The 14,491-nt window shown below is 42.0% G+C and overlaps 1 protein-coding gene and 1 long non-coding RNA gene across 3 annotated transcripts in view; one reads left to right on the forward strand and one right to left on the reverse strand.

Moving 5' to 3' along the window:
• LOC126940396 (uncharacterized) overlaps window positions 1-14,491 on the forward strand; it is a 53,696-nt gene that overhangs the window by 29,516 nt on the left and 9,689 nt on the right. The window lies entirely within an intron of this gene.
• The window catches only part of CPB2 (carboxypeptidase B2), a 56,976-nt gene that overhangs the window by 29,120 nt on the left and 13,365 nt on the right, over window positions 1-14,491 (reverse strand). Inside the window, exons 2-3 of one of the 2 annotated variants that reach the window (XM_050766206.1) lie at window positions 4,335-4,410; window positions 410-534 (exon numbers count right to left, since the gene is read on the reverse strand). The exons of the other annotated variant lie outside the window; for it this stretch is intronic. Of the exons in view, the coding sequence (XP_050622163.1) occupies window positions 410-534; window positions 4,335-4,410 (201 nt within the window). The remainder of the gene's footprint in view (window positions 1-409; window positions 535-4,334; window positions 4,411-14,491) is intronic. 2 annotated transcript variants of the gene reach the window in all.

The following is a 14,491-nucleotide window of genomic DNA, read 5'->3' on the forward strand; positions in this document are numbered from 1 at the left end:
CAGAAATGGTCACTGTCTTTGTGAAGAAGAATTAGCAGAAGCTAAATCCCCTCCCACAGCTGCTTTTTCAGGAGATACCACAAAGCCTACCAAGGCAAATGACAATTTTGCTCCCTGAGTCTGGGTACAGAGTCGCCAGAGAAAAAAGAACTATGAGAGGCTTTACCAATCATTGAGTCTAACCTGCATTTTAGATAAGGGACCAAGGACATGAGGAGTTGAACCACTTATCCAAGATCACAGAGCTGGACCTTAGGCTTTATCACCAGTCCATTCGGTCCAGTCAGAGACTTCTATGCTGCCATGGTTAATACATTTTATTGTTCCAGGAAGCAATTATACCATACCCTAGTCCAGTGCGTAGTAGGTGTTTATAATAGCTACTCAATATGCATTGAATAGTGCCTACCTGCATGGAATTCCGCTCACATTTAAATGGGCTTTCACAATGTCGACATCAGATGAATTTACAAAAAAATGGACTTGTTTTTTCTTCGCAATAAGGTCAGATGTTACCGGCTGCCAGAGAACAATCTACAGTTTAAGGGGCAAAATTGATAAAATTAAAAAAGAGTTGTTCACATCATTCTCATCTGTAGCTACAGCCATGACAGTTTTATCTATAAGGAGCATGAAAAGGACACTACCTGGTGCTGGTCCCCATCCACACACGGTAATATAAACATTTATTTTGCAGTGAGCTTTTAAAAATTCCTTTCCATAACTCTAGTTGCAAAAAAAAAAAAAAAAAAAAAGCCTGGAACATGTAAGATAATCCATAAATATTTGATGAGACAATGATGAATGACTATATTCATGACTTAACTGTAAAATTGCATGTGTACATCAGATATTTGAAAGGAAACAAAATTTTGTCTAGAAAGTTGATTAAACATTGATTTTTTAAATAAAAATTTCGTGTTCTTGTAATTATCATGTCATTGTTCCTTTTTAAGAAAATGTGGCACATATACACCATGGAATACTATGCAGCCATAAAAAAGGATGAGTTCGTGTCCTTTGTAGGGACATAGATGCAGCTGGAAACCATCATTCTCAGCAAACTATGGCAAGAACAGAAAACCAAATACCGCAAGTTCTCACTCATAGGTGGGAACTGAACAATGAGATCACTTGGATACAGGAAGGGGAACATCACACACCGGGTCCTACTGTGGGTGGGGGGAGAGGGGAGGGATAGCATTAGGAGATATACCTAATGTAAATGACGAGTTAATGGGTGCAGCACACCAACATGACACATGTATACATATGTAACAAACCTGCACGTTGTGCACATATACCCTAGAACTTGAAGTATAATTTTAAAAAGTATGTAATAAAATATATATATATATCTAATTATGGACTTTATTTTTTCTCTCTTAATGTATTTTTTTTTTTTTTTTTTAGACGGAGTCTCACTGTCTCCCAGGCTGGAATGCAGTGGCGGGATCTCGGCTTACTGCAAGCTCCGCCTCCCGGGTTCACGCGATTCTCCTGCCTTAGCCTCCCGAGTAGCTGGGACCAGAGGCACCCGCCACCACACCCAGCTAATTTTTTGTATTTTTAGTAGAGACGGGGTTTCACTGTGTGAGCCAGGATGGTCTCGATCTCCTGACCTCGTGATCCGCCCGTCTCAGCCTCCCAAAGTGCTGGGATTACAGGCTTGAGCCACCGCGCCCAGCCCTTAATGTGCTTTTTCAAGGCACTTTCATACTCATTTCCTTTGATAATTATAACACTTTGATATAGACCAGGCAGGTGTTATTATTTGCATTGTTCAGGTGAAGAAATTAAGGTTCATACCTAACATCTAAAATCGTACAGCTAGAAGTGACAGAACAAGAACTCGAATTCTAAACCTCTGATGCTGCCTCTTGTAGTATTTCCTCTTTACCATGATGTGGTGGTCCTGAATATGCACCACTCAGCTCTTCGGTTGAGAGAAGCACAGTTGGCTGGTGTTTTCAGTGGCTGCCCTGGTGACCCACTAGAAGCTGAGGCCATGTGGTTTCAGGGCTGCAGCCAGCCAATAACTGAGACCTGTGGAAGTGTTAATGCAGGCCCCTTCTTGCCAGATATGGGGTTCCCATAACAGGTGACTGGCTGAAGGACTCACCACTGAGACTGACCTAGCCCAGCCTTCCTTGGAACTGCTCTACCGTCTGAGATTCTCCACACAAAATGCTCCCTTCTGCAGAGGTGTCAGAGCTACAACATGGTCTGATGATGCTCCCTGCCTTCTTCAGCTCCATCCTCTATCCTCCAACAGCATTCCCCTCATCACTTGCTCCTCCAGTCTGGTCTTTACCTCTGCTTCTTGGAAAACACTAACAAACAAGGAGCTATTAATTTTCTACCATGGTATTTTTACGGGATCCCTGGGGTCGCTTTACCAGCAGAAACCTCTGGTCAGTGGCGCCTTTGCCTAAGTTTTGCTCGGGTCCACTAAGCCCACTTGGCCTGGCAGGCTGTGCTCATCTCGTGCTACTGACTTGGGTCCCATTCCTGCCAAGGGCAAGCTGAGCGGTGAGGGGTGTGTGAGCCAGCAGGTGTGGGGTCCAGCTACCGCACACAGCGAGGCATGCTGGCTGCGGCACGGTGGGCATCTTCTGGCTCCCTGCAAGGCTGTGGCTGGACCAGGTGTCCCGCAAGCAGCTTCCATGGCTGGCACCAGGGAAGGTGGTGGCACCCAGAAGTTTGGAGACGTCAGGAACCACAGAGCCCTAAAGAGGGTATCATAGTCCTGCCTCGGGGAGCTCTTAGGTCTGAGCTCCCCAAAAGGCTGCAGCTCTTCTCTCCTCCTTGTCACCCACAATGTGGCAAACAAGGGGCGTGTTTTAGCCCTGTCTGTGTTAGAGCTTTTTCAGCTCCACCATTTGGCAGGTTCCAAGTTCTTGTCCAGTGCCCAGGAACAATGAGGTACGTGGACAAGCGGAGGGTGAGCGAGGTGAAGAGGAGCTTTACTGAGTGATAGAACAGCTCAGAGGAGACTTGCAGTGGGTAGCTCCTCTCTGCAGCCAGGTGTCCTGAGGAGTGTTAGCTCTCAGCAGAGAGGAGACCCTGGAGCGGGTGGCTCTTCTCTACAGCTGGTCCCTGATGTCTCTCCAGAGACTCTGGCTGAGTCTGGGGGTTTTTATGGGCTTCAGATGGGAGGAAGTGGGTGCTGATTGGTTCATGGATGGCCATGGGCAGGTATGGAAAAAGCACCAGTAGCTCCCACTGTGGTCCACAGGACTGGCAACCTTCCTGGGCTTGAAGGTGGGGCTTCACCAGGGACCCGCCCTTTTCTGCCTAGGAGCCTGTCTGCCTCCTACAGCTATTTATGGCACCCAGACTTTTCCAGCTGAGGGGGCCTGCAGGCCAGTGCTGAGATGCCCTCAGCAACCCCCTTGGCTTCCCTCCTGTGCTCGTCAGTACCCAGGGGGCTAGCATGTCAGTGCTGCCCTGAGATGCACACAGCCAGCCAGGTTGTGACAGCACCTAGGTTCAGCCTCAATTTTGCTCCAAGATTGGAGTGAGCACCAGGAACTCGGAGAGGCCAGACAGCGGGAGCAGGCACTTCCGAGCCTGTAGGAGAATGGGGGGTCTTCTCAGAAACAGTGAGAGGGCAGAAATGCCTGGGTCCGCAACCCCAGCTGGGCAGCTGCAGCTGCGCCCAGGAGGGCGGGGCTCCTGCCTGCTCCTGGCCCCCAAGAGCACAGGGATGTCCAGGTCTGTAGCTGCAGCTGGGCAGCTGTAGCTGCGCCAGAAGAGCATGAGGCTCCCGCCCTGCTATCACAGAAGGGGGCGGGACTTTCACCTCTTCCTGACTTCTGCTGGCTCCGTGGAACACACAGCCCCAGTCGTGCCTCCCCAACTACAACTGGCCATGCCTCCCCCAATGGCCACCACTGCCATTAATATTCTGTAATTTTATACATCTTGTCAATTTTCTACATCTTAGACATTAGGTTGAGATGGGTCCCTGGGTGAGAATTTTAATAAATGTACTCTGTGTTTTTGGTACATCTTTGGTTAAGAACCATTGTTTTATGAGTAAAGCTTTTATTTCTAAATATTTTAATTTCTGTTATTGTAGCATCTTTGTAAGTGCACACATTAAATCCCAAGGTACTATTATGAAATTGGCTGGAAAGCCAATAGCACAAGTGAAGAAGTTTTGATCTGGGGAACCAACAAAGTCATGTGATTGTGAGAAGGGAGAGAAGGCTATGAGAAGAAGAGTTCATACCAGATACATATAAACCAGACAACATACAGGAGGAAACTCAACACCCAGTGCTTATACAAAATGAAACCAATATAGACATAAATTAGGGAGAAATTACCTCATATGTTGTAGTAAGATTCTGTAGCACTTGAACTTGCCTAGAGGTTCTAGGAAGAGCAGCTAGAACCTGGCCACTAGAGAAAAAAATAAAAGAGGATTTTGATATTAAATAAAGAGTAAAGATGGAATACATTATACTGTGAGGAGTTTTTAGGTAATTGCAAAAGGGAAACAAAATTTAAAATGTTATTAGGACAGAGTATCTCACTATAGACTCAGTGTAAAAAGAGAACGTATACTCTCAGTCTTTATGCTCCTAGGCAATTGCAAAATCAACAGCTCTCTTGACTGGGAGGTCAGTTTACAGAGTACTTACTTCTTTTTTCTTGTGCATGCATGTGTGTTTTAATTTTAAAAATTAAATATTTGATGCATAAGGTAATATTTATGCCGATCCTGGTTTATTATATAATAAAATGAATGCCTGTGAACCCATCACCCCACTTAAAAAGTACAACTTCCTTGACATCCTGAAGATCCTTGTGTACTCCTCTCTGCCCCACCCCCTTGCCACATCATCAAAGGTATCCTCCACCTTAAATTTTGACTTTTGCTCATTCCCTTGTTTTTCTTTATAGCATGGATTTTTAAACACATGTATGTGTGAATTCTGAAACAGTACCCTTAGATTTCCTGGTTCAACTTTATAAAAATGGTATACCATATGTATTCTTCTGAATCTTGTTTTTTTTCTCTCAGTATTGTATTCTCAAGATTATCATCTGTGTTGAAGTATCTAGCCATAGTTCACACGTGAAAGCATTTTCCTACAAGTGGAATTGCCATTTCATGGGATATGCACAGTTTTAATTTCATAGGATAGTGTCATATCAGTCCCCAAGTTTTTTGTATCAATTTATATTGTCAGTAGCAGTGGAAAAGATTTCCTATTGTTCTTCCTCCTTGCCAATACCTGATGCTCTCTGACTTTTCGACTTTTCCAATCAAATTTTTATGAAATGAAATCTTCTCATGATTTTGATTTTGATTTTCTGACTTACTAATGAAGTAGAGTTGTTTATATTTGATTATTGGCCATTCATATTTTTGCTTGTGTGTTATGTTTATTCAGACCACCTGCCCATTTTTTTCTAATTTACTTGTATTTTTGTAATAGTTAATTTGTATAATTTCTTTATATATTCTAAATACTAATTTCTTGTCAGTTATATGTATTGCAAATATCTTTTAGTAGTTTATAATTTGTCTTTTCTCTTTCTTGATGATGTGCTTTTTTATTTTTTTATTTATTTTTTTTTATTAATTTATTATTATTATACTTTAAGTTGTAGGGTACATGTGCATAATGTGCAGGTTTGTTACATATGTATACTTGTGCCATGTTGGTGTGCTGCACCCATCAACTCATCATTTACATCAGGTATAACTCCCAATGCAATCCCTCCCCCCTCCCCCCTCCCCATGATAGGCCCCGGTGTGTGATGTTCCCCTTCCTGAGTCCAAGTGATCTCATTGTTCAGTTCCCACCTATGAGTGAGAACATGCAGTGTTTGGTTTTCTGTTCTTGTGATAGTTTGCTAAGAATGATGGTTTCCAGCTGCATCCATGTCCCTACAAAGGACACAAACTCATCCTTTTTTATGGCTGCATAGTATTCCATGGTGTATATGTGCCACATTTTCTTAATCCAATCTGTCACTGATGGACATTTGGGTTGATTCCAAGTCTTTGCTATTGTGAATAGTGCTGCAATAAACATAAGTGTGCATGTGTCTTTATAGCAGCATAATTTATAATCCTTTGGGTATATACCCAGTAATGGGATGGCTGGGTCATATGGTACATCTAGTTCTAGATCCTTGAGGAATCGCCATACTGTTTTCCATAATGGTTGAACTAGTTTACAATCCCACCAACAGTGTAAAAGTGTTCCTATTTCTCCACATCCTCTCCAGCACCTGTTGTTTCCTGACTTTTTAATGATCGCCATTCTAACTGGTGTGAGATGGTATCTCATTGTGGTTTTGATTTGCATTTCTCTGATGGCCAGTGATGATGAGCATTTTTTCATGTGTCTGTTGGCTGTGTGAATGTCTTCTTTTGAGAAATGTCTGTTCATATCCTTTGCCCACTTTTTGATGGGGTTGTTTGTTTTTTTCTTGTAAATTTGTTTGAGTTCTTTGTAGGTTCTGGATATTAGCCCTTTGTCAGATGAGTAGATTGCAAAAATTTTCTCCCATTCTGTAGGTTGCCTGTTCACTCTGATGGTAGTTTCTTTTGCTGTGCAGAAGCTCTTTAGTTTAATTAGATCCCATTTGTCAATTTTGGCTTTTGCTGCTGTTGCTTTTGGTGTTTTAGACATGAAGTCTTTGCCCATACCTATGTCCTGAATGGTACTACCTAGGTTTTCCTCTAGGATTTTTATGGTATTAGGTCTAACATTTAAGTCTCTAATCCATCTTGAATTAATTTTCGTATAAGGAGTAAGGAAAGGATCCAGTTTCAGCTTTCTACTTATGGCTAGCCAATTTTCCCAGCACCATTTATTAAATAGGGAATCCTTTCCCCATTTCTTGTTTCTCTCAGGTTTGTCAAAGATCAGATGGCTGTAGATGTGTGGTATTATTTCTGAGGACTCTGTTCTGTTCCATTGGTCTATATCTCTGTTTTGGTACCAGTACCATGCTGTTTTGGCTACTGTAGCCTTGTAGTATAGTTTGAAGTCAGGTAGCGTGATGCCTCCAGCTTTGTTCTTTTGACTTAGGATTGTCTTGGAGATGCGGGCTCTTTTTTGGTTCCATATGAACTTTAAAGCAGTTTTTTCCAATTCTGTGAAGAAACTCATTGGTAGCTTGATGGGGATGGCATTGAATCTATAAATTACCTTGGGCAGTATGGCCATTTTCACGATATTGATTCTTCCTATCCATGAGCATGGTATGTTCTTCCATTTGTTTGTGTCCTCTTTTATTTCACTGAGCAGTGGTTTGTAGTTCTCCTTGAAGAGGTCCTTTACATCCCTTGTAAGTTGGATTCCTAGGTATTTTATTCTCTTTGAAGCAATTGTGAATGGAAGTTCATTCCTGATTTGGCGCTCTGTTTGTCTGTTACTGGTGTATAAGAATGCTTGTGATTTTTGCACATTAATTTTGTATCCTGAGACTTTGCTGAAGTTGCTTATCAGCTTAAGGAGATTTTGGGCTGAGACAATGGGGTTTTCTAAATATACAATCATGTCATCTGCAAACAGGGACAATTTGACTTCTTCTTTTCCTAACTGAATACCCTTGATTTCTTTCTCTTGCCTAATTGCCCTAGCCAGAACTTCCAACACTATGTTGAATAGGAGTGGTGAGAGAGGGCATCCCTGTCTTGTGCCAGTTTTCAAAGGGAATTTTTCCAGTTTTTGCCCATTCAGTATGATATTGGCTGTGGGTTTGTCATAAATAGCTCTTCTTATTTTGAGGTACGTTCCATCAATACCGAATTTATTGAGCGTTTTTAGCATGAAGGGCTGTTGAATTTTGTCAAAAGCCTTTTCTGCATCTATTGAGATAATCATGTGGTTCTTGTCTTTGGTTCTGTTTATATGCTGGATTATGTTTATTGATTTGCGAATGTTGAACCAGCCTTGCATCCCAGGGATGAAGCCCACTTGATCATGGTGGATAAGCTTTTTGATGTGTTGCTGAATCCGGTTTGCCAGTATTTTATTGAGGATTTTTGCATCGATGTTCATCAGGGATATTGGTCTAAAATTCTCTTTTTTTGTTGTGTCTCTGCCAGGCTTTGGTATCAGGATGATGTTGGCCTCATAAAATGAGTTAGGGAGGATTCCCTCTTTTTCTATTGATTGGAATAGTTTCAGAAGGAATGGTACCAACTCCTCCTTGTACCTCTGGTAGAATTCAGCTGTGAATCCATCTGGTCCTGGACGTTTTTTGGTTGGTAGGCTATTAATTATTGCCTCAATTTCAGAGCCTGCTATTGGTCTATTCAGGGATTCAACTTCTTCCTGGTTTAGTCTTGGAAGAGTGTAAGTGTCCAGGAAATTATCCATTTCTTCTAGATTTTCCAGTTTATTTGCGTAGAGGTGTTTATAGTATTCTCTGATGGTAGTTTGTATTTCTGTGGGGTCGGTGGTGATATCCTCTTTATCATTTTTAATTGCGTCGATTTGATTCTTCTCTCTTTTCTTCTTTATTAGTCTTGCTAGTGGTCTGTCAATTTTGTTGATCTTTTCAAAAAACCAACTCCTGGATTCATTGATTTTTTGGAGGGTTTTTTGTGTCTCTATCTCCTTCAGTTCTGCTCTGATCTTAGTTATTTCTTGCCTTCTGCTAGCTTTTGAATGTGTTTGCTCTTGCTTCTCTAGTTCTTTTAATTGCGATGTTAAAGTGTCAATTTTAGATCTTTCCTGCTTTCTCTTGTGGGCATTTAGTGCTATAAATTTCCCTCTACACACTGCTTTAAATGTGTCCCAGAGATTCTGGTATGTTGTATCTTTGTTCTCATTGGTTTCAAAGAACATCTTTATTTCTGCCTTCATTTCGTTATGTACCCAGTAGTCATTCAGGAGCAGGTTGTTCAGTTTCCATGTAGTTGAGCGGTTTTGATTGCATTTCTTAGTCCTGAGTTCTAGTTTGATTGCACTGTGGTCTGAGAGACAGTTTATTATAATTTCTGTTCTTGTACATTTGCTGAGGAGTGCTTTACTTCCAATTACGTGGTCAATTTTGGAGTAAGTACGATGTGGTGCTGAGAAGAATGTATATTCTGTTGATTTGGGGTGGAGAGTTCTATAGATGTCTATTAGGTCTGCTTGCTGCAGAGATGAGTTCAATTCCTGGATATCCTTGTTAACTTTCTGTCTCGTTGATCTGTCTAATGTTGACAGTGGAGTGTTGAAGTCTCCCATTATTATTGTATGGGAGTCTAAGTCTCTTTGTAAGTCTCTAAGGACTTGCTTTATGAATCTGGGTGCTCCTGTATTGGGTGCATATATATTTAGGATAGTTAGCTCTTCCTGTTGAATTGATCCCTTTACCATTATGTAATGGCCTTCTTTGTCTCTTTTGATCTTTGATGGTTTAAAGTCTGTTTTATCAGAGACTAGTATTGCAACCCCCGCTTTTTTTTGTTCTCCATTTGCTTGGTAAATCTTCCTCCATCCCTTTATTTTGAGCCTATGTAGGTCTCTGCGTGTGAGATGGGTCTCCTGAATACAGCAGACTGATGGGTCTTGACTCTTTATCCAGTTTGCCAGTCTGTGTCTTTTAATTGGAGCATTTAGTCCATTTACATTTAAGGTTAAGATTGTTATGTGTGAACTTGATCCTGCCATTATGATATTAACTGGTTATTTTGCTCGTTAGTTGATGCAGTTTCTTCCTAGCCTTGATGGTCTTTACATTTTGGCATGTTTTTGCAATGGCTGGTACCGGTTGTTCCTTTCCATGTTTAGTGCTTCCTTCAGGGTCTCTTGTAAGGCAGGCCTAGTGGTGACAAAATCTCTAAGCATTTGCTTATCCATAAAGGATTTTATTTCTCCTTCACTTATGAAACTTAGTTTGGCTGGATATGAAATTCTGGGTTTAAAATTCTTTTCTTTAAGAATGTTGAATATTGGCCCCCACTCTCTTCTGGCTTGTAGAGTTTCTGCCGAGAGATCTGCTGTTAGTCTGATGGGCTTCCCTTTGTGGGTAACCCGACCTTTCTCTCTGGCTGCCCTTAAGATTTTTTCCTTCATTTCAACTTTGGTGAATCTGGCAATTATGTGTCTTGGAGTTGCTCTTCTCGAGGAGTATCTTTGTGGCATTCTCTGTATTTCCTGGATTTGAATGTTGGCCTGCCCTACTAGGTTGGGGAAGTTCTCCTGGATGATATCCTGAAGAGTGTTTTCCAACTTGGTTCCATTTTCCCCCTCACTTTCAGGCACCCCAATCAGACGTAGATTTGGTCTTTTTACATAATCCCATACTTCTTGCAGGCTTTGTTCATTTCTTTTTCTTCTTTTTTCTTTTGGTTTCTCTTCTCGCTTCATTTCATTCATTTGATCCTCAATCACTGATACTCTTTCTTCCAGTTGATCGAGTCGGTTACTGAAGCTTGTGCATTTGTCACGTATTTCTCGTGTCATGGTTTTCATCTCTTTCATTTCGTTTATGACCTTCTCTGCATTAATTACTCTAGCCATCAATTCTTCCACTTTTTTTTCAAGATTTTTAGTTTCCTTGCGCTGGGTACGTAATTCCTCCTTTAGCTCTGAGAAATTTGATGGACTGAAGCCTTCTTCTCTCATCTCGTCAAAGTCATTCTCCGTCCAGCTTTGATCCGTTGCTGGCGATGAGCTGCGCTCCTTTGCCGGGGGAGATGCACTCTTATTTTTTGAATTTCCAGCTTTTCTGCCCTGCTTTTTCCCCATCTTTGTGGTTTTATCTGCCTCTGGTCTTTGATGATGGTGATGTACTGATGGGGTTTTGGTGTAGGTGTCCTTCCTGTTGGATAGTTTTCCTTCTAACAGTCAGGACCCTCAGCTGTAGGTCTGTTGGAGATTGCTTGAGGTCCACTCCAGACCCTGTTTGCCTGGGTATCAGCAGCAGAGGCTGCAGAAGATAGAATATTTCTGAACAGCGAGTGTACCTGTCTGATTCTTGCTTTGGAAGCTTCCTCTCAGGGGTGTACTCCACCCTGTGAGGTGTGGGGTGTCAGACTGCCCCTAGTGGGGGATGTCTCCCAGTTAGGCTACTCAGGGGTCAGGGACCCACTTGAGCAGGGAGTCTGTCCCTTCTCAGATCTCAACCTCCGTGTTGGGAGATCCACTGCTCTCTTCAAAGCCAGAGGTTTCTGCTATGTTTGTTATTGTTTACTGTGCCCTGTCCCCAGAGGTAGAGTCTACAGAGACAGGCAGGTTTCCTTGAGCTGCTGTGAGCTCCACCCGGTTCGAGCTTCCCAGCAGCTTTGTTTACCTACTTAAGCCTCAGCAATGGCGGGCGCCCCTCCCCCACCCTCGCTGCTGCCTTGCTGGTAGATCACAGACTGCTGTGCTAGCAATGAGGGAGGCTCCGTGGGCATGGGACCCTCCCGGCCAGGTGTGGGATATGATCTCCTGGTGTGCCTGTTTGCTTAAAGCGCAGTATTGGGGTGGGAGTTACCCGATTTTCCAGGTGTTGTGTGTCTCAGTTCCCCTGGCTAGGAAAAGGGATTCCCTTCCCCCTTGCGCTTCCCAGGTGAGGCAATGCCTCGCCCTGCTTCAGCTCTCGCTGGTCGGGCTGCCGCAGCTGACCAGCACTGATCGTCCGGCACTCCCCAGTGAGATGAACCCAGTACCTCAGTTGAAAATGCAGAAATCACCGGTCTTCTGTGTCGCTGGCGCTGGGAGTTGGAGACTGGAGCTGTTCCTATTCGGCCATCTTGCTCCGCCCCGCTTTTTTATTTTTTAATCATTTCCTTCCAGGTTTGTGTGGTTTGTCTTTCTAGATATCTGGGATATAAAGATATTCTCTTATATTTCTTCTGTCCTTCCTATTTAAATTTTAAATTCAATTGAAAATTATTTGGTTGTGTGCAGTGTAAAGAAGAAATAGACTTTTGTTTTCTTCTTAGCATCGTATATTATTATGATTTTTTACATCATCGATATTTTCCCCAGGGATCCACTATGTCAATTTGGTCATATATCAACTTTCCATCCTGTTTGGCAGAGAAAATGCTGGCACATCAACACCACTGCCTCTTCCTGCACACAGAAAACTTCATTACCCAGCCTTCCGTGTGGTTGTGTTGAGAGCTGGTGCCTGAGCGTCTGCCAATGGGAATGTGTGGGAGTGTTATAGGTGCCTAAGAGTAGGTGTGTCTTCATGTGCATGTGCTCCCTCTCATCCTGCGGCCAGAAGCGAAGAGCCCCTAATGTGGAGTTGCATAATGGAAGCAGCCAAGGTCTCCAAGTTGGAGGAGAGCACCAGGGAGAGTTCTATGACCTTCATCAATTAGTATTATGAGTGAGAAATTACTCTGATCTGAATGTTTGTTTCCCCCCATAATTCATATGTAGAAATCCTAACCTCCAAGGTATTAGGAGGTGAGGGTTTTGGGAGACAATTAGGTCATAAGGGGAGAGGCTTCATGAATGGGATTAGTGACCTTAAAAAAGAGACCCCCTCCCCCTTCCACCACGTGCATATATAGCAGGAAGGTGCTGTCTGTGCAGAAGACGGCCCCTCCGCAAACACAAGAATTAGCTGGTGCTTTGTCCTGAACTTTCCAGCCTCCAGAACTGTGAGCAATAAATTTCTGTTGTTTATAAGCTACACCATTTAAGGCAGTTTTTGTTATAACTGCCCAAATGGACAGAAATAACCCTTTATTGTGTTAAGTAAAGCTATTTCAGGTTTTATTAGTGATTGTAGCATAATCAAGGATTACCCTTGATTATGCAAGGGTTACCCTTGCTAATATAATGTGCTCTATTTCTTAGTTCTCTATTATGTTCTCTATTATGTTGATATATTTGTCTACCCATGAGCCAATATCACTCGTCTTAGTGATAGTAGCTTCATATTACATCATAATACCTTAGAGAACAAACTCTTGCTTCCCCTCTGCCCTGCCCAATTCTTTTTTCACAAGCCTCTTGCCTTGATCCTTTGCTTTTTCACATAATTTTAAAAAATCAGCTGGTTATGTTTCATGAAAAAAATGGTATTTTCATTAGAATTATATTGGATCAATAGATTAATAATTCGGAGAGAACAGATATACTTATGATACTGAGTGTCATTTATCAGTAAATATAGGGAATTTGTTTATTTGTCTATTCTTTTTTTTTTTTTTTTTTTTTTTTTTTGAGATGGAGTCTTGCTCTGTCACCCAGGCTGTAGTGCAATGGTGCAATCTTGGCTCACTGCAACCTCTGCCTCACAGGTTCAAGTGATTCTCCTGACTCAGCCTCCTGAGTAGCTGTGATTACAGGTGCACACCACCATGCCCGGCTGATTTTTGTATTTTTTAGTTGAGATGAGGTTTCACCATGTTGGTCAGGCCAATCTCAAACTCCTGACCTTGTGATCCACCCGCCTCTGCCTCCCAAAGTGCTGGGATTATAGGCGTGAGTCACTGCACCCGGCCTGTCTGTCTATTCTTTAATGCCTTTCCAAAAGTTTTATAATTTTATCCATATAATTTTTTTTTTTTTTTTAAACAGAGTCTTGCTCTGTCGCCCAGGCTGGAGTGCAGTGGTGCATTCTCGGCTCACTGCAACCTCCACCTCCCTGGTTTAAGCAATTCTCCTGACTCAGCCTCCTGAGTAGCTGGGATTACAGGTGCATGCCACCAAGCCCAGCTAATTTTTTGTATTTTTAGTAGAGATGGGGTTTCACCATATAGGTCAGGCTGGTCTTAATCTCCTGACCTTGTGATCCGCCCGCCTCGGTCTTCCAAAGTGCTGGGATTACAGTCGTGAGCCACCGTGCTCGGCCGCACATTTTTAAATTATGTTTTCTTCTAACAAATTTGCCTTTTCATTAGTAAATGATAACTTTTAATATGCCGCCTCTAAGCTCTTTTTTGCTGAGATATAGAAATAAAATTGATTTTTGGTGTTGATTTTCTATTCAGCTCCCTTGATAGTTTTGATAATTTTAGTGTAGATATTTGGGGCGATTTTTCTCTTTGCAATTAATCATTACATCTATGCATACTATTAGGTTGGTGCAAAAGTAAGTGCGCTGTTTGCCATTACTTTTAATGTATTTAATGTACTTCTAATACATTCTGCTTCTTTAATTTCAATGTTTATAGAGCCCCTTTTCCCCTTCCTTTTTGTCTTGCTGTGTTGCCTAGGACTCTAGTACAACATTGAATAGAAATGGAGATAAAATGCATGATTCATAATTTTTAAGAAAAACTTTATAATATTTTACCATTAGAATGCTTGTTTTAGATTTTTGGGAGATGCCTTTTATCAGTTTAAAAAAACTCCTCGCTCTTTGTCATGAGTTTTTATGATGAATAGGTGTGGATTTTAAATGCTTTCTGTAAGATGAGCATATGGGTGTTCTGGCTTAATCTCTTAATGTGGTGAATTGTATCAATAGATTGTTTAAAAAGCAGACACGTGGTTTGTTTTCTCACCTTTGCTTTGTTGTATTTCTATTTTGCAACTCTTGCTAAGGTTGTGAGAATTCTTGGTGATTC

This window comes from Macaca thibetana, chromosome 17, assembly GCF_024542745.1.
Source record: "Macaca thibetana thibetana isolate TM-01 chromosome 17, ASM2454274v1, whole genome shotgun sequence".
Classification (NCBI taxonomy): Eukaryota; Metazoa; Chordata; class Mammalia; order Primates; family Cercopithecidae; genus Macaca; species Macaca thibetana.